The sequence below is a fragment of the Hydra viridissima genome, unplaced genomic scaffold, assembly GCF_058129835.1.
Source record: "Hydra viridissima isolate aposymbiotic clone 2 unplaced genomic scaffold, HvirCarnegie_v1 scaffold_14, whole genome shotgun sequence".
Classification (NCBI taxonomy): domain Eukaryota; kingdom Metazoa; phylum Cnidaria; class Hydrozoa; order Anthoathecata; family Hydridae; genus Hydra; species Hydra viridissima.
Window position 1 is genome coordinate 3,377,426 of NW_028324313.1, and position 26,265 is coordinate 3,403,690.

Consider the following 26,265-nt stretch of genomic DNA (forward strand, 5'->3'; position numbering starts at 1 on the left):
TGAATTGTCTATATTTAGTTCAAGTATTTTATTATTTAAAAAAATGCTAGTCAATACTGTTTGACAATAGCAATTATTTAAGAAATGGGAGCAGCAGATAGTAAATTGAATTTTCGACAGGCAGTTGTGCAGCTTACTTCCAAGAAAACTGTGAGTCTCTTTAGAAATTACAATAAAACACTGCCCGAAAACCTCTTTACATTACTGTCACAACACTTTCAAAATTATCAATATTCTTTATTTCAATCTTAATTGAATTATTTTACTTAGCCAATAGAAGTGAGTGATGAAGCCTTCTGGGAGCAATTTTGGATGGATTCTATTACTAATGTAAATGATGTATTTGCTCTTATACCAGCTGCAGAAATTCGTACTTTAAGAGAAGAATGTCCATCAAATCTTGCGACCTTATGCTATAAGGTAAAATATTTAGATAAAATGAATTTAGAATAAGCAGTTGTTCTTTTTAGGAATAAAGAATATATATATGTATATGTATGTATGTATGTATGTATGTATGTATGTATGTATGTATGTATGTATGTATGTATGTATGTATGTATGTATGTATGTATGTATGTATGTATGTATGTATGTATGTATGTATGTGTATATGTATATATATAAATATATATATATATATATACATACATACATATATATATATATATATATATATATATATATATATATATATATATATATATATATATATATATATATATATTCACACATACATACATCCATCCATACATACATACATCCATACATACATACATACATACATACATACATACATACATACATACATACATACATACATACATACATACATACATTACTTATAATATTTATGTAAATTTATAGACTTGTTTTTATATTTACTTTGAAAAGTATTTAGCACAAATCATAGTTCTGATGTTGTACAATTTAGTATTTGTGAAAATATTGTAGGTGTGGTACTTAGTTTTAAGATAATAACTATAATTTCGACCATGCAAATTTTATATCAATTGATCAAACGTAAGATTGAAGTTATAAATGTCTATATTCATACTCTATTATGACAAGAGATTTAAAAAATAGTCTACTAATTTTGCCTAATTCAAATGCTTTTGAGTTTCAAAAACATGAGTTATGGAAGACATTATTTGACATAAAATAGAAAACTTTAGTTGTTGCTTTTTTGTAATTTGTATTACAGGATGAAGACTAATTTTTGATTAATACTAACATTTGTATCATCCTTTGATATACGAGATTAAATAATAGTGTAGTAGCATTGCAATAATTTTGGATCAAACCCTGCATCAAGTAGTTGCATTTTTCTTTGTGTGTATGTGATTTTTCTTCAAATGCTTATTACTATGTGTTAAGTTAAAAAATATATTACAATAATATAGTTCATGTTTTTCCATTATTCTTTATATCAGGTAGTGAGTAGTTTGAGTAAAGTAATTTTGGTTTCTGTATTTTTATAACTTTAGAAATTTTGAAAAGTAGAATAAAAAAATTTTTAAAGAATTTTATTGAAAATTTGTTACTTTTTTTTACCTTATCTGATTTTATCATGAAAGAAAATTCTTTTCTAGTGTGTTGAAAAACTTGTCAATGCTGCATCTAATGGTTGTGCTGGTCAAGAGGAACATACAGCAGGTCAGTTTTTTAGCTAAAATATTTTGCAGCTTTATGTAATTTTTTTTTTTAATTTTTTTTTTAATTTTAATTTTAGTTCTGAACTGTACTCGCTTGCTCACTCGTATTATGCCTTATATATTTGAGGATATAGACTGGAGAGGTTTTTTTTGGTCAACAGTTCCAGGCCAGGTTTTGTTATATTTGTTACATTTTGATTAATTTTTTACTTCTGTTTTATATTTTGATTGATTTTGAATATTTATCTCTAAAATAAATATTGATAATTATTATTGCTAAAATGAATATTAATATCAATGAAGTAGATAAATTAAATTTTATTTTTATTGAAAAACAATCCTTGAGAAAAAATTAAGAAAAATACTAATTTGTGGATAATGCTAAAACTTATATTGATCCACAGGACTCAGTATTTCTGTGCTGTGCTACTGTAGAAGCACAGCACAGAATTTAAAAAAGCTGTTACAAGGATACTTGAAAGTTAAGCACAATGAAAATTGCTGACCAATTATTTACTTAGCAATACATTTAATTTTGCAATTAAAAGTTTTCTACATAAAAGCAGGATGCTTAGAGATATAATTATAAATGATACCAGTATTAGTATAAACAGTTTTATTAGTAACATTAGTAACAGCAGCAGTATTAATTATTAACAGTAATAGTATTAATTTAAATAAAACTCCAGGATGACACAAAAAAACAGTCAGCAATTTTTTTTTATCTCAGAAAATCAACAAAAAATACCAATGTGATGTAGTAGTAATATTATGTACAGCTGGTTTTAAAGTGCCCCCCTTCAGTTTTGACATGGAGAGCTTATCTTTTAGGAAAATTTTTTTTACCAAGTTCTGTTGTTTTGGTTGTTGTGTGCTTGCTCTACTGCAAAGAAATTTTCATCTGTGAAAAGTATTCTCTGCCAGTTGCAATTTGTGTAATTATGTAGAAGACTAATTCTGGTCTTCTACATAATTACACAAATTGATCCTTTCTAATTTGCTCTTACATGAGCTCACAATTCTTAGGAGTTCCGGAACTTCACTTACACCCCTTACTGGGTGTAATTGTGACCAAGTTTCTGATATTGCTTGATGGTCCAAGAGACAGTTTTTGGGTCAATACTGAGTAATCACGTGATCTCACAGTAATGCATTTATGCTTGTGTAAAGCCAAAATTTCTGAACATTGGTTTGACATCTTCAAAATGGTTGTTTAAAAAGTTAAAAATAAAGATCAATATAGGTTAAAACATGGACAACTCAACTATAAAAAGTTAAAATTATAAAAATATTAAGCAAAGTTAATTAGGACATAAACAAAGTTAGTTACTTATTTTGTGTCACCCTGTAATAATATAAATGATATTTATATTAATTAAAACAAACATTTTGTTTTAAAAATCTTTTTTAACTAAATATAGTTGCTAAAGGGATTTTTACAGTTAAAAGAACCCTACTATGGTATTTGTATTCTCTTTTGCCTCTCAAAAATTCATTTCTCTTCTGTGATTCTGCTAAAAGTTGTTACCTGAGGTATCCATAAAAACTTCTGCTAAACCTCTGTTAAAATCTATGAATGAAAATATATGAATTTGTGAAACAAAATTACAAATAAAAATAAATCAAATTAATCAAAAAAATTTGTGCATTTTATTTAATGTTAAAAGTTCTGAAATTTTTTGTCTCGATCAAATTTTTACTACCAAAATACTAAGGTAAAAGTACTAATGTTTTGTTTTGATCTACTAAAAGTTGTGCTACAAAAATAAAAATTATTTAATGCTTTCTATTTATTTCATGTGATTTGTTTATAGGGAGAAACAGAGCGTATGGCAAACGAAGTATGTATTTTTGAGTATTTTCCTAAGTGCCCTATATATTTTGCAATTCTCATACAAAACTAAGACTCTTATGTCAAAACATATTTTGAATGTTTTTTGAACTTTCTTTTTTACTTTTGAACTTATTTTTTGTTTTGAAATTTCTTTTTTTCTTATGTTAAATCCTAAAAAAGATTTGCAACGTCAAAATGAAAAGTTGAAGAAGTGGTTTAAAAAACTCCTTGTTTGAAGAACTTAAAGAGTTGTTTAAAAAATTATATCTAAACTATATGAACTAATCTTTTGTAGAATCCAGAAGATGTTTCAACACCTCTTGCCCAGTCCCTGGTTGCTGCTGTCTGTGTAAGTTTTCTCATGTGTTTTTTTTTAAATAAGATTTTCAAAGGTGTAAAAAAATTCATTTTGTAAATTTATTTGTTAAATGTAGTTAATTGTATATGTTGCTTACTTTACATTTTAATTGAAGAATTTGAAAAAAGTATTTATGTTAAAAAATAGTATTTTTTCCATTTTTCCTCATGAGCAATTTGTTATACATCACAAAAATGTTTCTTCATTTATCCAAACAATTATGATTATTACCATCCATTGCAAAGTTCTTTATTCATTCACCTGTTTATTTCAAAGCAGATTTCTTTCACCTTCATTAACTTGGCACTTAACAGTCACATACATGTTTGAAACAGATTTTACCAGAGTTATTACTCAAGCAGTTGTCAATAACAATAATAGGTTGCTTATATCAAAAAATAGTTAAACTTAAATTTATATTTAAGATAAATTAAGCGTCTGGCCTCTTTTTTTAAATATGCTTTTGTACTAAAGTTTAAAAAAGTTAACAAAAGATTTTAAAAAAGATTTTTTAAAAATATTTTCTTTCAAAAGGATTTGCTGTTTTGTCCAGATTTTACTGTCTATGCTAAAAGAACTGGTCCGGTATGTTTGTTGTTTTCTTCTGTATTTTCAGTTTTATTTTCTTTACTAAGTTTTATATATTATGATGGTTAGTATCTTAAATATTTTCTTATCCTGTAATTTTGATAAAAATAGGACAAATTTGAAAGTTTTAAAAGCTATTACAGGTTCATACTTCCTTTGTAATACATAACATAGACATGCTCCCAATGATAATCTGATTAAAACAAATGTTTCAAGTTTTAGATATAGTTGCTTAGTAGTATTGTTCGCAGGTAGTTGCATCTGTCATGGTCATGGAAATAATAGTTGAAAGAGAGAATGATTTTTTTTGTTTTAAGATTAATTGAACAACTTTCCTTTTTTTTTTTTCAAAAAAGTAAAAAAAAAAAATTAAAAAATTTTGTCAAGGTTTTTTGAATTATACTATTTTAGGAAAAAAAGAATTATATTTAAAAAATAAGCATGGGTTTATATTACTGGTTGAGGAACTTAACAGAATTCCAATGTATAAATATTTGTTACTTCTGATTTAATGATTTTTTGAAGTGAGATTGTCTAATTGTTGTTTTGGAATTCAAAGTTTTTTCGTCTACTCACCTTTGTCCCTAATTCATTACAGGCAATGCTGATTCATAAGCTGCCAGTTGCAGAATTTTCAGTTCATAAGTGAAAATGAGACTTTGAGAATGATCCTATTCTTGTATTTCTAACAAAGGTTTGTTACTCCTTGTCATTCTCTTGTGGTTAGCAAACAAGTTAGTGCAACTTTAACTGCATCACCCTGTGCTAATCAAACAAACCCAGGCATAAGAACAGATGCCATTTCTCTGGCATCGGTCATCATCTACGGCTAAAGTGGTCAGCCAGACAGTCCATTTGTAACAAGTATTTAACAATTTACCATGCGTTAAACATAGAGCGAAGAAACAAATCTGCCTCTAGAAGGGTTAAACAGTTCTCCAAAGCAGTTTCTTTGTTATAAACTGAACAACTGGTTCGGCTATTCATTGAAACATGTATCAAACCATCCTTAAGCGACTTATTGATAAAAAGAAAGCTGTTGACTGAACCATTCATCTTACATGGGGCTGATTATCTAGCTATTCATGTTATTATAGTTAACAGTTAGTTAAACAACATGAATAAATGAAACAAATATTCCTTTAGGAGAATTATTCTGATAAAATGAGTAAACTAATTCTGCTCATACTGCAGTTTTTTTTTTCTATGAAACACATTAAACTTTCTATGAAACATAATAAATTAACTATTATATCATATTTAATTAACATTAAATTAACAAATTTATATCATTGAAAACTTTAAACAAGGATAGTTTTTAAAAAACCTGATATTTTAAAATTATTGCATCTGAAGCAGATGGTTTCAATGTAAGGTTGTCTTTCCTATGGAATTTTTTCCTGGAACGTTTTCATATTGAACGTTGTCAGGTTTTCAGATTTGTCTTAAATATTTGTTAAAATATAATATATATCTTTTATGTTTAATATGATTACATTTTTGATATATATTCACAAAAGAAATATTTATTTGGTTTTTTTTTAAAAGGACAATCCTGAAGACCTTGCTAGTATTGATAGCTGTGCATATATTTGGTTTGTTGTTTCATTCATTCATTTATGTATATGTATGTATGTATGTATGTATGTATGTATGTATGTATGTATGTATGTATGTATGTATGTATGTATGTATGTATGTATGTATGTATGTATGTATGTATGTATGTATGTATGTATGTATGTATGTATGTGTGTATGTATGTATGTATATATGTATGTATGTATGCATGCATGCATATTGTATTTATGTATGTATGTCAGTATGTATGTATGATGTTATTTTCTTTTTATATTACTTGTAATATTACTTTAAAAGTACTTGAAACTTTCTTAGAAAGTTATAATTTTTTTGCAGGGAAGCTGGTGTTGGTTTTGCTGCTTCACCACCACATGTTGCATTACATGATCAACATCGAACAGAGCTTCTGAAGCTATTGCTAACATGTTTTTCTGAAGCAATGTATTTATCTCCATCAGGTTAAAATGTTAAAATACTTTTTCAGCTAAAAGACACTTAGTATAGCATTATCAATTTTATTGGAAAAGTTAATTAAAGATTAATTTAATTTTTGCATTTTTAAATCTATAACAAATGATACTTAAAGGTATTCAGAAGTAATGATATAATGAATAAAAAGAACAAGAACAAGTAAGATATTGATAGCTTTTATTCATTAAAGTGTTTAAAGTATTTGCCCTTATTATCTATGCATAGTTGCACTCTTTCCAGATACTTCTAAAGCCACTCTTCTTTGGGTATTATCAATATAGCCACTCTTCTTTGGGTATTGCAGCAACTATCTCTGTAGTCTACTCTTTTAGGTTTTGGTCATTTTTATTGTTAGTTAAGTGTTGCTTGATTTTACTTAAAAGTAAAATTCACAAGTTTCAACTCCGGATGTAGTATGATGGGTGGATGATTATTACGATGCTCTCATTGTTTAGGTACTCTCAGATGGCTTTTATGACATGCTCATCACATTGCTCCACGAAGTCTAAGTCTTTGAGGTTCTTAATGCCATGTTTAAACTGATTAATCCATCTTCAAACAATCATGTATGAAGGAGTGCCATATGGGTATGCTAAAGTAAATTCATCATGGATTTCCTTGACTGATTTTCCTAGTTTATAGCTAACTAACTATAGCTAACGTTTTTTAAATCTTTATGTGGAAAAGAATGTTTGAAAGTTTTTTAATTCTTAACGTTTGATCAATGAAACAATAAAAACATCTTTATGGCTATGAGAATTCTTATGGCTTTCATTGTTAGCTTTATTTTCAACAATATTTTTTCAATAATATTTCCTTGACTGATTTTCCTAGTTTATAGCTAACTAAAATGTACACTCAATAACATTTTTTTTTTATTTTTAAATTTTTTTTTAAAAATGCTTTTACTAGAAAGCTAACTGTACATGCATTCAAGTTTTAAAAATAAAGCATGATATGCTTACTTTTTACACAGTTAAATTCTCTACATCACATGATTATATACTTTGAGAAAAATATTTTTTGAATGAAATTTAAGCAAAATTATCATTACTTCTTGATACCATTAATATTTGCCATTTCTTAAAAGCTAATATGAAAAATTACAAAAAAAAAGAAGCTAATAATAAAAATTACACAAAAAAAATGGAGTTAAAAAATTTGAGAATTTTTAGGGAATTAATGTTTAAATTTTTTTCTTTTAAACATTTTTTTAGGTTGTGAGAATAAATTTTTTTTCGGAGTAAATTTGTTTTTAAGGAAATTTTTTTATGAAAAGATATTTTTACAGCTTGTTACTTTCAAAAAAAATTTTTTTTATATGAATAAATTTTTATTGCAGAAGCACCAACAGCAGAGAACAAATGGTTACAATATTTTGCATCGTCAGAAAACAGGTATTATTTTCTTATGATTAAAGTTTTAGCTTGTTAAGATTTATATAATTAACTATGTTAAATAATTATAAGTATATTTTGTTAAAATAGTTGTGAGTTTAATTATTTTTGATCATCTAGACATGCTCTTCCTCTGTTTACTTCATTAATAAATGTGGTTTGTTCTTATGATCCAATTGGATATGGTGTTCCGTAAGTTTTTTCTTTTTCTTGCATACATACAGAGTACTTAATGTCATCTTCTAAATATTAAACATCTTCAGAATAGCAATTAGTAAGCTACAAAGCTTTCTTAGTTCAGTCAAACATAAAAAAATGCTCTACACGAAAAGAAAATTTTTGTCCAAAAGTTTCTGATTTCCCCTTTTTTTTGATTTACTCAATTACTATGCACAAGTAGCATTAAAGGAAGAGTTGGAAGAGAAGTAGACTAATACCTTCTTTTACTTACGTGTTTATTTAACCCTTCATGTATATTTTCAACTTTTTTCACGTTGTTTAAAAATTTAATATTTTTTTCTCACCCAATTTTTAAATAAATTTTTAGAGCAGTGAAATTTTCATGAAAGATGTTTTTTTAGGTACTTTTTGTTGTTAAAATTTTATTGGGGATTTCTTCTTTTAGATACAATTATGTTATGTTTTCTGACACTCGAGAGCCAATGATTGAAGTTGCACTGCAGCTTCTCATAGTGGTTTTGGATTATGATATGGAGCATCAACAAATTATGGACCATGTTAACAACCCAGATCAAATCTATGAGGTAAAAAGAAGAAACAAGAAAAATTTAATATTTTATTTTCGAATATGCAAAAAAAACAAACAAAAAAAAAAAGATTTTTTATCTATTACTATGTTTACTGTCATATATGCTTTATAGGGAAATAATGGTCCAGAGAACCTGTTTTGCAACTACTTGACACGAATACACAGGGAAGAGGTATGTGTAGAGGAAAAATAAAGATAAAAGTTTCTAGTTTGAAATTTATTCTATTTACTCTATTTTTTTTAACCTGTAAAAGACGACCTGTATGCTGCAAAAGATTATGTGTGCATTTTATTTAGGATTTTAACTTCATTTTGAGAGGAATCACCGGTTTACTCCAAAATCCATTGATACAGGTTTTTTTACATTATTAATGTGTTTTACTTTTCTTTTTTTTATGCACTTTTTAGTGCTGAACTTTTGCTTCAATTATTAGTCAGTTTTGTTTACATTTAATTAAACAGTTTTTTAGCAAGTGAGAAAATTTTGCAGCAATTTAGACATTTAAAATTTTATTTTTAAATTTTTATGACTTTGGTTTACCATTTGTTTTTGTAGATTTAAATTTATTTACATCATCTCATCCTATTTTTCACATCTATTAGTTCATAAAAGAAATTTTTTTTTAAATTGTAAGAGATAAGAGTATTTGTGCATAGCAATTAGTATGAGAAAAGTTTCAACAATATATTCTAGGAGATAAAAGTATTTATGCATAACAATTAGTATGAGAAAAGTTTCAACGATATATTCTAGGAGTTAAAAGATAACAAAAAGAAACAAGTGGAATTTCTTATAGCTTAAAATTCTGCTTATCTTACAGTCCATTTGAGAGCTTAAAGTCAAACAATAATTTCTAAAAAAACATTTTTTAAAACTTTTCATGATAAAAAAAAAGGAAGCAAATAACAGAGTTTTAATTTTTTTTAATCTTTTTTAAAAATTATCTGCTTCATTGTTGTTAAACAATTTTTTCATCAAACTTTTCTCATTTCTTCTTTTATTGTCTGGCATTAAAAACTTCATGTAACAGTTTTTCTAGTTTAATGTCAAAAGATTTTTAAGAGTTAAGTCATGCTTTTGTTAATAGTGTTGCTTGATCTTAAACCCTCAAACTGGTAGATTCTGATTCAGAGAACATTGACTGGTGGATCAAGATGACACAAACTAGTATCCAGATAATTCTAAATTCCCTAATCAACTAGTAGCCAGATGATTCTAAATTCCCTGATCAACTAGTAGCCAGATGATTTTAAATTCCCCCGATCAACTATTTCGCTCTGTATTAAAGACAACTTAATTTTTTTTTTTTTTAATTTGGATTTTTATTTTATGATTTAAATTTGAAATATGTTGTAATAAAAGTTGCATTGGATTGAATGTTACCAGCCAAGATTCTTGACATCATCTACTTTACTTATTTTTTAAATTATTTAAATTTATTAAAATATTTACTTTTCTTATGTGCAAACACTTGGGTTGTTCAGTATTAATTTAAAAATTTCATATAATTTAATCATGAAATTCTTAATTTTTCTACACAGTCATGTTATGTCATATTATGAGATTATATCAAAAATCACTTGAAAATTATATGAAAAAACTTATGGACATAAAATCAAATCTTTTTTTGTATGTTTCTGAATAACTTAAAAAACTTAAAAAACTAAATATTTTTTGTTTTATATTGATATGATTAATGACATTACAATTTTGAATGCTTTTTTTCTTTTCTTTAAAGACTTATTTACCTAATTCATGCAAAAGAATTGGCTTCCACCAAGAGTTGTTTGTTTTATTTTGGAAACTTTGTGATCTGAACAAGGTAACAATGTCTATGAATGAATGAATGAATGAGGCAATTTTTATTTTTTTTCATGATTTGTAACTTTTTGTTTTTGGTTTAGAAATTTTTATTTTATGTGTTGAAAAGCAGTGATGTTCTAAATGTTCTTGTACCAATCCTCTATCATCTGAGCGATTCTCGTGGAGACCCATGTAAGTATTTTAAATAACATCTGTAATTTGATTTAATTTTTTAACAGGATAAACATTATTGACAAGTTTTTTTATGCATTTGTATAAAACTGTTGTTTTTAATCCAGTATAAGTAAATTTAGTCATAGTAATTAATAATTAAAGATTTGAACTTTATCTCAATATATCAAATTTTCTAATCAAGTTTTTGCTAATAAAATTTGTTATTCATACTATTTTGTGAGCATCTTCTTACAACACATACTCATACCAACATACAACACCTACCAACATATAACACCTACCGACATATAACACAATTTTTATAGTTAAATAAAAGCAGGCAGGTGTGTTTTACCCTTATTCAGTATTGTGATCAATTTATAATGGAAGAAGTAAAACATTGTTACTATGGTATTAAATTTTTTTTGTGCAATGCTTGTGTTTAACATTTTTATTATGTTAAACACAAGCATTGCACAATAAAAATAGTGGAGCTAATTCTTAGGATTTTATATGTTATCTACAATATGTTTTAATCAAAGTTTTTTACTTTATGTTTTGCTCATGCTCCTCTTAAAAAAAGTGTTTTTTTTTATTGTTGTTTTTTTTATTTAAATAACTTCTTAGTTTTCTTTTCTGTTTTAAGGTTTATATTTTAAGTACCAGTAAAATATTTCATATCATTAACAAAATTAATTTAAAAAATTTACAACTGATGAGTGAAGTCAGCAAGCAAGTGTATACAATCAGATAATAGAATGGATTAGAATGTAAATTAAGAATTAAAAATTGATTGGCTGTACTAATTATTTACGAATTCTTATTTTTAGAGTTTTTATTGTTGTTTTTATAGCTTTATTTCTTTACAGTGGCTCCTACTGTGGTAAAAAAATACTTGTCACTTCTTGTACTTTTCTATAAGAATTTCTTTGTTTAAATAAATCTGTAAAAAGTTTTTTCTAAGTTTTATTCAAAGATTTTCCTTTAACTGCCATACTCTTTGATGTATATTTTTCCCCCAAAAATGTGATTAGTTCCTGAAAATATTATAGATGAAATATAACATAGATAATGAAATGGATATTTGATAAGTTGAAAGTATCAAAAGCACTCATTTTTATTCCAAACTATCAAAACATTTTAATTCTGTGCATACAAATTAATACCTTCCTAGAAAAACAGTGAAAGTGCTACAATAAATCTTTCTATATTTCATATAAGCATTGTTATTTTTTTTTCTATGTTGAAATTATAACTCTCAATCTTGCAAATAAAGCAAGTTTAATCTTAAAATTGATTGACAAACTACAAAGCTGCTGGAATGTTGCCAAAGTCCTTGTTTTTGCAAGTCCCTTATTTAGTAATGATATCAGTTTAGAAATATTTGGTTTATTAAAATTTTTAACTGGTTTTTAGAATTCCTAATTCATAATTTTATTGATTGGTATCAATAAAGAAATAAAAAAGTTTTAATTTACAAAAAGCTTTAGTTAATAAAGCTGCCAATAAAACTTAACAATTTTGTGCTTCACACCTTGTCAGTTAAGAATTCTTTTTTCTCAGATTGTTTTATGTAAAAAGATACTTTGTGTGTGTATACAAATATATTCATACTTCTATTTTAGCGCGTATTGGTCTTATGCATATTGGTGTGTTCATTTTGTTGCTTTTAAGTGGTGAACGAAACTTTGGTAAATATTTTTAAAAGAAGTTAATTAGTTGTTTGAAGTGATTTTTAACATTTCAAAAGAATAAGTAAATGAAAAAAAATTAAAAAGGTATCATATGAAAGTAGTATTAATATTAAGCAAAAAATTAAAAAGGTATCATATGAAAGTAGTATTAATATTAAGCAAAAAATTAAAAAGGTATCATATGAAAGTAGTATTAATATTAAGCAAAAAATTAAAAAGGTATCATATGAAAGTATCAATGTTAAGCAAAAAATTAAAAAGGTATCATGAAAGTATCAATGTTAAGCAAAAAATTAAAAAGGTATCATATGAAAGTATTAATGTTAAGCAAAAAATTAAAAAGGTATCATATGAAAGTATTAATGTTAAGCAAAAAATTAAAAAGGTATCATATGAAAGTATTAATGTTAAGCAAAAAGTTAAAAAGGTATCATGAAAGTATTAATATTAAGCAAAAAATTAAAAAGGTATCATAGGAAAGTATTAATGTTAAGCAAAAAATTAAAAAGGTATCATATGAAAGTATTAATGTTAAGCAAAAAGTTAAAAAGGTATCATATGAAAGTAGTATTAATATTAAGCAAAAAATTAAAAAGGTATCATATGAAAGTATCAATGTTAAGCAAAAAATTAAAAAGGTATCATATGAAAGTATAAATGTTAAGCAAAAAATTAAAAAGGTATCATATGAAAGTATTAATGTTAAGCAAAAAATTAAAAAGGTATCATATGAAAGTATTAATGTTAAGCAAAAAAATAAAAAGGTATCATATGAAAGTATCAATATTAAGCAAAAAATTAAAAAGGTATCATATGAAAGTATTAATATTAAGCAAAAAATTAAAAAGGTATCATATGAAAGTATCAATGTTAAGCAAAAAATTAAAAAGGTATCATGAAAGTATCAATGTTAAGCAAAAAATTAAAAAGGTATCATATGAAAGTATCAATATTAAGCAAAAAATTAAAAAGGTATCATATGAAAGTATCAATATTAAGCAAAAAATTAAAAAGGTATCATATGAAAGTATTAATATTAAGCAAAAAATTAAAAAGGTATCATATGAAAGTATCAATATTAAGCAAAAAATTAAAAAGGTATCATATGAAAGTATTAATATTAAGCAAAAAATTAAAAAGGTATCATATGAAAGTATTAATGTTAAGCAAAAAATTAAAAAGGTATCATATGAAAGTATTAATGTTAAGCAAAAAAATAAAAAGGTATCATATGAAAGTATCAATATTAAGCAAAAAATTAAAAAGGTATCATATGAAAGTATTAATATTAAGCAAAAAATTAAAAAGGTATCATATGAAAGTAGTATTAATATTAAGCAAAAAATTAAAAAGGTATCATATGAAAGTAGTATTAATATTAAGCAAAAAATTAAAAAGGTATCATATGAAAGTAGTATTAATATTAAGCAAAAAATTAAAAAGGTATCATATGAAAGTATTAATATTAAGCAAAAAATTAAAAAGGTATCATATGAAAGTATTAATGTTAAGCAAAAAATTAAAAAGGTATCATATGAAAGTATTAATGTTAAGCAAAAAATTAAAAAGGTATCATATGAAAGTATTAATGTTAAGCAAAAAATTAAAAAGGTATCATATGAAATGTTAAGCAAAAAATTAAAAAGGTATCATATGAAAGTATTAATGTTAAGCAAAAAATTAAAAAGGTATCATATGAAAGTATTAATGTTAAGCAAAAAGTTAAAAAGGTATCATGAAAGTATTAATATTAAGCAAAAAATTAAAAAGGTATCATAGGAAAGTATTAATGTTAAGCAAAAAATTAAAAAGGTATCATATGAAAGTATTAATGTTAAGCAAAAAGTTAAAAAGGTATCATATGAAAGTATTAATATTAAGCAAAAAATTAAAAAGGTATCATATGAAAGTATCAATGTTAAGCAAAAAATTAAAAAGGTATCATGAAAGTATCAATGTTAAGCAAAAAATTAAAAAGGTATCATATGAAAGTATCAATATTAAGCAAAAAATTAAAAAGGTATCATATGAAAGTATCAATATTAAGCAAAAAATTAAAAAGGTATCATATGAAAGTATTAATGTTAAGCAAAAAGTTAAAAAGGTATCATATGAAAGTAGTATTAATATTAAGCAAAAAATTAAAAAGGTATCATATGAAAGTATCAATGTTAAGCAAAAAATTAAAAAGGTATCATATGAAAGTATAAATGTTAAGCAAAAAATTAAAAAGGTATCATATGAAAGTATTAATGTTAAGCAAAAAATTAAAAAGGTATCATATGAAAGTATTAATGTTAAGCAAAAAATTAAAAAGGTATCATATGAAATGTTAAGCAAAAAATTAAAAAGGTATCATATGAAAGTATTAATGTTAAGCAAAAAATTAAAAAGGTATCATATGAAAGTATCAATGTTAAGCAAAAAATTAAAAAGGTATCATGAAAGTATCAATGTTAAGCAAAAAATTAAAAAGGTATCATATGAAAGTATCAATATTAAGCAAAAAATTAAAAAGGTATCATATGAAAGTATCAATATTAAGCAAAAAATTAAAAAGGTATCATATGAAAGTATTAATATTAAGCAAAAAATTAAAAAGGTATCATATGAAAGTATCAATATTAAGCAAAAAATTAAAAAGGTATCATATGAAAGTATTAATATTAAGCAAAAAATTAAAAAGGTATCATATGAAAGTATTAATGTTAAGCAAAAAATTAAAAAGGTATCATATGAAAGTATTAATGTTAAGCAAAAAAATAAAAAGGTATCATATGAAAGTATCAATATTAAGCAAAAAATTAAAAAGGTATCATATGAAAGTATTAATATTAAGCAAAAAATTAAAAAGGTATCATATGAAAGTAGTATTAATATTAAGCAAAAAATTAAAAAGGTATCATATGAAAGTAGTATTAATATTAAGCAAAAAATTAAAAAGGTATCATATGAAAGTAGTATTAATATTAAGCAAAAAATTAAAAAGGTATCATATGAAAGTATTAATATTAAGCAAAAAATTAAAAAGGTATCATATGAAAGTATTAATGTTAAGCAAAAAATTAAAAAGGTATCATATGAAAGTATTAATGTTAAGCAAAAAATTAAAAAGGTATCATATGAAAGTATTAATGTTAAGCAAAAAATTAAAAAGGTATCATATGAAATGTTAAGCAAAAAATTAAAAAGGTATCATATGAAAGTATTAATGTTAAGCAAAAAATTAAAAAGGTATCATATGAAAGTAGTATTAATATTAAGCAAAAAATTAAAAAGGTATCATATGAAAGTAGTATTAATATTAAGCAAAAAATTAAAAAGGTATCATATGAAAGTATTAATATTAAGCAAAAAATTAAAAAGGTATCATATGAAAGTATTAATGTTAAGCAAAAAATTAAAAAGGTATCATATGAAAGTATTAATGTTAAGCAAAAAATTAAAAAGGTATCATATGAAATGTTAAGCAAAAAATTAAAAAGGTATCATATGAAAGTATTAATGTTAAGCAAAAAATTAAAAAGGTATCATATGAAATGTTAAGCAAAAAATTAAAAAGGTATCATATGAAAGTATTAATGTTAAGCAAAAAATTAAAAAGGTATCATATGAAATGTTAAGCAAAAAATTAAAAAGGTATCATATGAAAGTAGTATTAATATTAAGCAAAAAATTAAAAAGGTATCATATGAAAGTATTAATGTTAAGCAAAAAATTAAAAAGGTATCATATGAAAGTAGTATTAATATTAAGCAAAAAATTAAAAAGGTATCATATGAAAGTATTAATATTAAGCAAAAAATTAAAAAGGTATCATATGAAAGTATTAATGTTAAGCAAAAAATTAAAAAGGTATCATATGAAAGTATTAATGTTAAGCAAAAAATTAAAAAGGTATCATATGAAAGTATTAATGTTAAGCAAAAAATTAAAAAGGTATCATATGAAATGTTAAGCAAAAAATTAAAAAGGTATCATATGAAAGTATTAATGTTAAGCAAAAAATTAAAAAGGTATCATATGAAAGTATTAATGTTAAGCAAAAAATTAAAAAGGTATCATATGAAAGTATTAATGTTAAGCAAAAAATTAAAAAGGTATCATATGAAATGTTAAGCAAAAAATTAAAAAGGTATCATATGAAAGTATTAATGTTAAGCAAAAAATTAAAAAGGTATCATATGAAAGTATTAATGTTAAGCAAAAAATTAAAAAGGTATCATATGAAAGTATTAATGTTAAGCAAAAAATTAAAAAGGTATCATATGAAATGTTAAGCAAAAAATTAAAAAGGTATCATATGAAATGTTAAGCAAAAAATTAAAAAGGTATCATATGAAAGTATTAATGTTAAGCAAAAAATTAAAAAGGTATCATATGAAAGTAGTATTAATATTAAGCAAAAAATTAAAAAGGTATCATATGAAAGTAGTATTAATATTAAGCAAAAAATTAAAAAGGTATCATATGAAAGTATTAATATTAAGCAAAAAATTAAAAAGGTATCATATGAAAGTATTAATGTTAAGCAAAAAATTAAAAAGGTATCATATGAAAGTATTAATGTTAAGCAAAAAATTAAAAAGGTATCATATGAAAGTATTAATGTTAAGCAAAAAATTAAAAAGGTATCATATGAAATGTTAAGCAAAAAATTAAAAAGGTATCATATGAAAGTATTAATGTTAAGCAAAAAATTAAAAAGGTATCATATGAAAGTATTAATGTTAAGCAAAAAAATAAAAAGGTATCATATGAAAGTATCAATGTTAAGCAAAAAATTAAAAAGGTATCATATGAAAGTATTAATGTTTAGCAAAAAATTAAAAAGGTATCATATTAAAGTAGTATTAATATTAAGCAAAAAATTAAAAAGGTATCATATGAAAGTATTAATGTTAAGCAAAAAGTTAAAAAGGTATCATATGAAAGTATTAATATTAAGCAAAAAATTAAAAAGGTATCATATGAAAGTATTAATATTAAGCAAAAAATTAAAAAGGTATCATATGAAAGTATTAATATTAAGCAAAAAATTAAAAAGCTATCATATGAAAGTATTAATATTAAGCAAAAAATTAAAAAGGTATCATATGAAAGTATTAATGTTAAGCAAAAAAAAATTTAAAATATTTGAAAATTTTTTTTTAGGATGCATCTTATCTTTTTAAAAAATAATTATAATAACTATCACAGGTGTGCGTCTGAACAAGCCATACTCAATGAGAATTCCAATGGACCTACCAGTGTTCAATGGAAGTCATGCAGATTTCTTGATTATTGTAAGTTACCTATTTATGTGATTAGTAACCAATAGTTATTAATTTTTCTCTATTGTTGAAGATTACTTGGTATAAACATGTATGTTTTTGACAAAACCTTTGGTTGTTTTTATACTTAATTTGTTAGTAATGTTTCTTAAAAAATAGTTTTTAATCAATTGTTTTTTTAAAGGCAAAAAAAGTATTATGTTGAAAATACCGTAAAAGTGCATAACTTTGCACAAGATTTTGTAACTTTGCACAACAATATTTCAAAGATTTTTACTCTCTAGCAACTAAAAGTTTGAACTACAAATTGAAATCACTTTAGAATCCGACAGTTTGTTTTAGTGTCAATATGAATCTCATGTAAAATAGTTTTATAAATGCAATTTCTCGCAACATGAGTCGTTTTGTGTAAACATAGAAGTAGAATACAAAAGTTATGTTACAACTTTTATCTGTGCAGCAGATCAGAATTGAACTCAAGAGTGAATAAACTGCTTAAAGTGTTTATTATGGTATTCATTTGAAGTGTACGAAGTTTTAACGTATAATCAATAAAAAAAAATTAAAGTTTAACAATCTTGTAAATAAAGTACTTTTTTTGACAGAAATTGGGGTAACTTTGCATAATGTACAAAGTTCACCTTAAATGTAGTTGTTCATCCAAAAGCAATACTTTCTAGAACTTCATATTTATATAAGCAGAGTTATTTCATACTTTTTATATCTTTAAATAATTTCTTGGGTAACTCAAGGTCAAATTTAGTTATTAGTAATGTTTTTTCCAGATGTCAAGCCATTACAAAAAGGAGCTTAAGTCCATAAAATACAAAAACTATACAGAGGATGATCTAGCTAGATGTCTTGAAGATGTAAAATCTAAAAAGCTGACACAAGAGCAAGCTGCTAAAAAGTATGGTGTTAGTTGAAGAACAATTTGTTACAAATTGAAAGTAAAGCATTATTTAAAACCTGGTAAACCGTATTGTTTTTCCAAATTAGAGGAGACTGCCATTGTCAATTGTCCATTTAATTAAGTCATTTTGGATTTCTTATTGGTAACGAAGACTTAAGTCATATTATGTACAATTATATCCATAGTTCTGGTAGAAAAGTAAAAGAATATAAATTCTGGGCCTAATTTAATCCATAAGTCATTTTTATAAAAACATCCAGAGGGAACAAATAAATTTGTGCCAATTATAAAGAAATCACAAGCAAATGTTAATGAAGAAATTCTAAAAGAATATATTCAACATCTAACCAAAACCATATAAACCTATGATGAAACAAATCTAACTGATGACCCTAGTTTAAAAAATCCTTAATAAAACAGGCAGTAAATACCATACAAATATAAGAAACACTTTTAAGACAAGTATTTCTATAATGATATCAGGTAATGCAGCAGGTGAAGTTTTACCACCTTTTGTTGTTTATAAGGCTAATCTGTGATCAGCTTGATCCTAAAGGAGCCAGATACTTCAGTACTAAAAGTGGATGGTTTGATAGAGTATCTTTTGAAGAGTGGTTTTTTTCTATAGTTTTACCTTCTTTGAAAAAGAAGTCAGGAATTAAAGTTTTGTTAGGCAATAACTTATCCTCTCACATCTCTCCAAAAGTTATTGAAGCCTCTGAAGAAAATGAAATAAAGTTTGTCTACTACCTAATAGTACACATACAACTCAATCTCTAGATGTAGCTTTCTTTAAACACCTTGGCATAAAATTATCACAGAGTATAAAGATTCAACTGCAGTGTCTATCCAGTGCATGTCAATGAACTTCTTACAAAATTTAGAGAAAGAGAATCTTATGTTAAGTTCTAGAAGACAGCTTTAAGGTTTTCTTACAACACAATTTTAAATCTTTGGAATCTGTAGGAACTAATAATAAAAAAAAAACTTACTGTGTTCAATGTTGACACTTTTTACCTGCAGGTAAAAAGTGTCAACATTGAAGATCTAGAAAAAATTAGTGAGGGTTGTGATATTGCCTCTAAGAAAATTGCAAAAGAGGAAAAAATAAGCAAAGCTAGGAAACTTCACAAAGTGCCAGAATTAGGCTTTCATTAGTGTTTTGTCAATTTTAGTTTTTTATTTAAAAAAAGGAAATCTTTATTTCTTTTTGCTTAAGTTTACCAAGTTACAAAGGAACTTTTTTGTCTTTTTTGTGTTTTTAATGAGATTGTGTTCAGTTTTCTTTTATCATACCAAAGTTATATTCATTATTAAGCAAAATAATACTAAAATTAATCTTTTATTTTTTATTAAACCATCCTTTGAATTATTTTTCCTTCAGAAAGTATAAAAAAAAGAGGCCATTTTGCACCAATCCCATACATCATAAAGCTATTCTAAGTTTTTTTAAGTTGTGCAAAGTTACCCAGACCCCTGGTTAACTTTGCACATTTTTTAAACAATCTTGAAAAACTTCTTTTTAGTTTGTAAAAATAAATTTAGTAATTAAAATAGAATTTAGAATTTAGATAACCTAAATAAATGATCAATCAATATAATACAAGTTTAAAGCAGATTTTTACAAATGAAAATTACAAATAAGTCAAAATTTTGTCCAAAGTAAGATGCTTTTAGAGTAATACAAGAAATACAACAGATTTGTTCTAGAAATGTAAGAGAAGTTTACATCAGTGTGCAAATCTCTCTTGTACTTCTCAAGCAAATCTCTGGGTGTAACATGAAAGCATCTAAATTTATTTAAGCTGCAGTTAAATGACTCAAGCAAAACAAAAGGGTATAATTCTATTGTTTTTTTTTTTTTTTTTTTGTTTTTTTCAGGTGTTTCATAAAATTATAACTACCGGTCACCAACGTTTACATCCTCTTTTTGATTGTCTCTTAACAATTATTGTAAATGGTAAGTTTTTATTTATCTTGTTATTTCTTTGTGAGAATTTATAGTAGTTGTAGTATTTTTCTTAATTTTTTCTTAATTTAGTTTCTCCTTACTTGAAATCCCTTTCAATGGTTGCTGCAAATAAACTGCTTCATCTCTTGGAGGTAATAGGCCCATTTCAATTTCCTCCTTTCTCCATGCCTATAATTGCTTAGCTTTTAAATTATTTTTGTTTATAAATGCTTTTTCTTTTTGATATTATTCAACATATTAAAGATTTTTCTTAATGAAAAATTTTTGCTTTATTTTGTATCAGGCTTTTTCCACACCATGGTTTTTGTTTGCGAATTCAACGAACCACCACTTAGTGTTTTTTCTTCTGGAAACATTCAACAACATTATTCAGTATCAATTTGATGGTGAATGGTTTATATGACCCAAAAGTTTTTTTTTTTTGTCTCTGATTGAACTCTTTTGTCTCTGGTTGAACAACTTAAATTCTGCAAGGTTTTATATCTTGAAAAAAGTTTGGTGTAATGTAATTCTAGGGAATGCTCATATGGTATATGCAATCATTCGTAAGCGCAATGTATTTCATCAGATGGCCAACCTTCCTACCGATCCATCCACTGTGAAAAAGCCAGGAAAAAGTAGCGAAAGAAAAGACTCTGTTTCATCATCAGAAGAAGGGTAAAAAATATTTCATAACACTTTTTAAGTAAAAAAAAAAAAAAAAATTGGTAAAAATTATTTCATTTAAGAAATTAACAACATTTTGTTAAAAGAAAAATTAATAAAAAAAATTAAACTATAAATTATTTCTAGTGAATATTTTTAAAGAAAAATGTAAGCAAAAAGGTAAATACTGCATTAAAAATCCAATATCGTAAAACAGATGAATACGTTGAGAAAATGCAGAATATTCCTTTCTTATTTTACAAATGCATTTTTGAAAGTTGATGAATTAACCAGTTAACCATAACATAAACCTCCAGTTAAGATGGAACAGTATTTCTCATAGATATTTGTTACAAAAATAAGAAACTCTTTTAATACATGGCAATACCTATTCATTGAAACAACATGTTGACATTGAATTTGTTTATTCAGATTTTGTGAATAAGATTATCATTATTAAAATAATAAAATATGATATTTTATAATCATCAACCATAGAATAAAATTAATATTTTCTTACATACAGTTTAAAAGATGGTTCTATCAGCACATAAAAATTTACAAAATTATTTGAAAAAAGTTCTAAAAAATGAATATTTTTATTGCATGCTGCGTTATTAATTGTTTTGATAGTTTAATGTAGTTAATATGAGAAAATCTTTTTTTTACAACTGATTACAATTTAGGGGGTATTTAAAAAATTGATTGATTCACTGTCAATATTAATCCTTTCTTTAGAAATTTTAAGCAACCCAGGCTAGAAACCATTCCTACAACGACCAGAACTGGTGAGTGGAGGATTCTCATCTTAAACCTCCTTGGTTTTGTTGTTTGCTGCTTTTTTTATTATTATTATTTCATTTCTCTCTGCTGTATCTAACAAATGTAAATTGTTTGATACAGCAGAGAATTGTTTGTTCAAAAATGTCTAACTCTTTCGGGTTGTTTTTTTTTTATTTTAACACTTGAAATAACCTGTTAACAAAAATGATCATATATATTAATAGAAATTTCTGGTGTAAGTATAATCAGGGAAGTTTAGATAGAAAAAAAAATTTTTTTTTATAAAGAAAGGGTAGATAGGTATGGGTTCAGTTAAAATTAAATAATGTATAAAAATAATATACTTTATTAATTAGTGATTTTTGTAATTCATTCAAATTTGGTTTTTGAATCTCAATTTGGTTTTTGAATCTCAATTTGGTTTTTGAATTTCAAGTTCTACCAGTTCTACCAGTTTGAAACCAAGATATATTTTTCTTAGTTCAAAATCCAAATTCCTCTGAACATATCGCCTCACAAGAGACTAATCAAGGAGAAAGTGTATACGATGTTATGGCTCCTGCAAACAGAGAAAGCAATTTGAGGCAGAATGAGAAAGGAGCATTTACACCTACTATAGAATGGGTAATTATCTTAATTGCGTTATATGTTTTGTAGATTGACATTTTTTTTTTTTCCACTCTCTTTTTTCTTTTTCGCTTAAACAAAGCTTAATCTCACTGAAACTAACACTAGGATTTTTTGTTACGATCCTTGTTTACGATCTTGTAATTTAACCTTAATTTTTTACTGCTAAAGAATCAATGTGTTGATCAGACTGGTATTGTGTTTAGTTTAGATAGTTCAAATACGAAAAGATTAATCGATGTATTATTGATTTTCAAGGTTTTTTCATGGAAGCAAAAACTTCCGTTACAGACCATAATGAGGTTGTTACAAGTTCTTGTTCCACAAGTAGAAAAAATATGTATAGATAAGTAAGTGATACGTTTACTCGACTATTGATGACTTGTTAACAGTCCTTCAAGTAAGAAAAGTACTCGAAGTTTTGTCTTTTTAATAAATCTTCATTAAAGAAAGTTTTATTTACTTTTTTTTAGAGGGCTTACTGACGAATCAGAAATAATAAAATTTTTACAACATGGTACTTTAGTTGGATTGCTGCCTGTTCCACATCCGATATTAATTAGAAAGTACCAAGTAAGTCAGTATTGTTTCACTCCTTTGCTAAACAGAACAGTTTTTTTAAAACCAGTGGTTATTTTCAGCCCTGTAGAGAAAGAAAGGGGGGGGGTTGCTGGCAGAAATTTTTTTCCCAGCCTTCACGCTGAGTGAGGGTATTTTTTTGTTAATAGATTTTGCGCCCTGAGTGCTTATTCGTTCTAACTCCAATTTTGTAAAAAATCAAAATAACTTTAACGCAGTCAATAAAGCATCAAAATCTTTATATTTTAATTGTTGGTTTGTGTAACAATGTGCCAGGTAAGTGTCAATTAAGAATTCACTTCGTCTTATCTCCACTTTTTTCAATTGTTTTAATATGCTTAATTGTTTTAACTCCAAAATGGCCAATCAAATAAAGCATTACAAAAAACAAGTTTCCAAACAAGAAAAACTTTTTAATGCTTATTTGTTCTAACAGATTCTAGCCAATCACGCAGCTTGCTTTTTATAATTTGATGACAATTTCAAGATGGCAGACAATGAAACTACACAAAATGTCTTTTTTTGTAGTTCAATAACGTAAGTCAAACTGTGATTATTTTTATTTATTTAACAAAATAGTGCTTAAAAAATTTATCTTTAAATAATTAATAAAAAATTTGTTTAGAATTTAATAATAATTGTGTAAAACTTATAATCTTACTCAACATTACTCAAGTGGTTTTGTTGCTGTTGTTATTCTGTAAATTAAATTATTGTATTATCTTTTTAGTGAAGACCAAGTAAAGAAAACTCGAAAACGGACAAGAAATACTGATATGTGGAAAAAGAATTGCACAAAGAAAAAAAGAGAACCTGGACAATCCTATATAAATTCAAGAGGGAAAAAAGTTGAAGAATTAAAACCTGTTGAAAGTAATTGCTTAAAGTGCATATTTTCTTGTGAATAAAAAATTACCCTGGAAAATAGGAAACTTATATTCAAACATTTCTGGAGTTTAGATGACAATAGCAAAAATGTTTTTTATGCTAAATTTACAAAAAAGGAATGAAAAAGTAAGAGTTAGAACTGTTTCAGACAATAGCAGAAGAAAATATTCTTATCAATAATTTATGGAAAATGATAGCATTATTCACGGGGTTTGTAAAAAGTTTTTTTTAGGAGTTCTTTGCATTTCTCAAGCAAGAGTATATTATTTTCACAACAATTTAATAGATCTACATACAGGAGTTCCAGTTGAAAGAAAAAAAGGAAAGTACATAAAATACAAATTGCCACAAAGATTGTTGGATGAAGCTTGTACTCACATAAATATGTTTCCACATATTGAATCTCATTATTGTAGGAGCACTACCAAAAAAGAATATCTTGAAAATAAGTTGAATTTGTCATTAATGTATGACTTTTATACTGAAGATTGTGCAAAAAAAAGGAATTCAATATGTTAAGCAACATAAGTATAGAGTAGTGTTTAATACAGAGTTTAATATAGGTCTTTCAAGACCAAAATCAGACTGATGTGACTGCTGCGAAGAGAATGAAATGAATATGGAGAAAGCAATTAACAGCTTAGAGTATAAAATACAATTTCAGCATCATATTTTTTTAAAGACAGATTCCTATCAAGAAAGGAAGAGTGATAGAGAATCCAGAAAAGTTGTTTTATGTTTTGATATGGAAAATGTTATTCAGCTTCCAAGAGCATTTTAGATAAAAATGAAGTATTTAGCCCGGTTACCTTAATTCGTATATTAAAAACGCTGAGAAGAAAGCCCCAACTCCACATTTTTCAGATGAGATCATCAGATTTTTTTAACTTTGAAAAATTATCAAAAACTATGAATTTTTTGCAGATACCTTTTTTTTCTGTCAAAGAACTAAAATATCATTCAAATATGCCGCATTCTGTAACATACAAGGACTGTCACTCTCTCACTGAACCAGAAATATCTGTGAGTATTTTGAAAAAAGGAAGGACATTGGAAGTTGGCGCAAAAATACATTTGCAGAAAGTAGTCCCAATCTCTAGTGTCTCATTAACATCAGCAATTCCTCTAAGCATAGAAAAAGCTTAAGATAAAGTCAATTCTATGTTTTATGCCTACAATTGACTGTGCTTTTTATGAAATAAGCTTTAAATAAAAACTTTTTGTTGTACTAAAACTGATTTTTTTTTAATACAATCTTTTATTTTTACTGTATGTTGAAATTATTTAATATTGTTTTTGTACCTTTTAATATCCACTTTCACAATGTAGACAGTGGTAGTGTCATGGTTTTGGGGTAACCCTTCTTTGGTAATTTCTAAAGAAACGTTTTATTTACTTGAAGAAACAGTTTAAAACAATAGTCAAATTATGAGTATTGCAAATGCTTCAAAAATGGTATCCTGGTTTCTATTATTGGAGATACAAATATTTTTTTGATCTCCAAATCAATTCATTTTAAAAAATATTTTTAGTATAAAAAAATGTCTAAAGTTAATCTGACGGAATATAATTACTATCTCTTTCAAATAAAGTTAGTCAGAAAATTTAAAGGCGTAGGAAAAATAACTTTGAATCTTTTATCCGCTTTTATTCAATGATGTGTTTTTGGGAGTTAGGACAAATAAGCATTCGGGTCGCGATTTGTAATAAAAAAAAAATCTCTTCTTAAACTTTTACTTTTATTACTAATATATACTGTTATTGCATATTTATAAAGTTTTTCTTAGCTAAGTAAAAACTATAAAAAACAAACATTAAGCCCCAAAAATATTTTTCAAAAGGAATGGTTACCGTAAAGATTCCCCTACCTCCTTTGTATCACTATCTAGCCACCTGAATAAGTCGCCCTGAGCCTCACTCATCCTATTGACGGGTCTGGTTACTTTTGATTTCTATATTTTTCCCTTAGGCAAATAGTGGTACACAACTTTGGTTTCGAACTTATATGTGGGGAATAATCTATTTAAGGTAGGATTTATTTCTTTTATCAGTAAAATTTTAATCACAATCCAGAAGTATAAAAATGATGGTTTTTTTTTTTGTTTATTTGTTTGTAGAAATATTGATCCGCCTATATGGTACGACACTGATGTTCGTCTCTTCGAAATTCAAAGAGTTTGATTTATTTTAACAATTTTCTGCTACAGTAATTCTATTTATTTGGCAATAAATTTTATTTATATTTGGCATTCGATGTAAA

General features: G+C 25.4%; 1 protein-coding gene and 1 long non-coding RNA gene across 2 annotated transcripts; both read left to right on the forward strand.

Annotated features, from left to right (window-relative positions):
• On the forward strand, positions 1-26,265 carry LOC145192970 (protein HID1-like). The gene is made up of 28 exons (XM_090071542.1): positions 1-150; positions 271-420; positions 1,593-1,656; positions 1,733-1,827; positions 3,470-3,496; positions 3,785-3,838; positions 4,382-4,432; positions 5,984-6,030; positions 6,353-6,474; positions 7,830-7,884; positions 8,005-8,076; positions 8,510-8,648; positions 8,766-8,825; positions 8,951-9,007; positions 10,393-10,476; positions 10,559-10,649; positions 12,257-12,322; positions 17,525-17,610; positions 20,393-20,471; positions 20,553-20,614; positions 20,767-20,869; positions 20,999-21,140; positions 21,867-21,916; positions 22,393-22,535; positions 22,797-22,888; positions 23,012-23,111; positions 25,975-26,033; positions 26,123-26,265. The coding sequence occupies exons 1-28, from the start codon at positions 85-87 to the stop codon at positions 26,184-26,186; spliced, it is 2,280 nt and encodes a 759-aa protein (XP_089927668.1). The 5' UTR covers positions 1-84; the 3' UTR covers positions 26,187-26,265.
• Positions 23,324-24,137, forward strand: LOC149878866 (uncharacterized). The gene is made up of 2 exons (XR_016446866.1): positions 23,324-23,654; positions 23,848-24,137. It is a non-coding gene; the product is annotated as an uncharacterized LOC149878866 (long non-coding RNA).

Coding starts and splice junctions, on each gene's coding strand:
- LOC145192970 (XM_090071542.1), top strand. CDS start 85: ATGGGAGCAGCAGATAGTAAATTGAATTTTCGACAGGCAGTTGTGCAG. Junction 421..1,592: donor TTGCGACCTTATGCTATAAG/GTAAAATATTTA, acceptor ATTCTTTTCTAG/TGTGTTGAAAAACTTGTCAA. Junction 3,497..3,784: donor CAGAGCGTATGGCAAACGAA/GTATGTATTTTT, acceptor AATCTTTTGTAG/AATCCAGAAGATGTTTCAAC.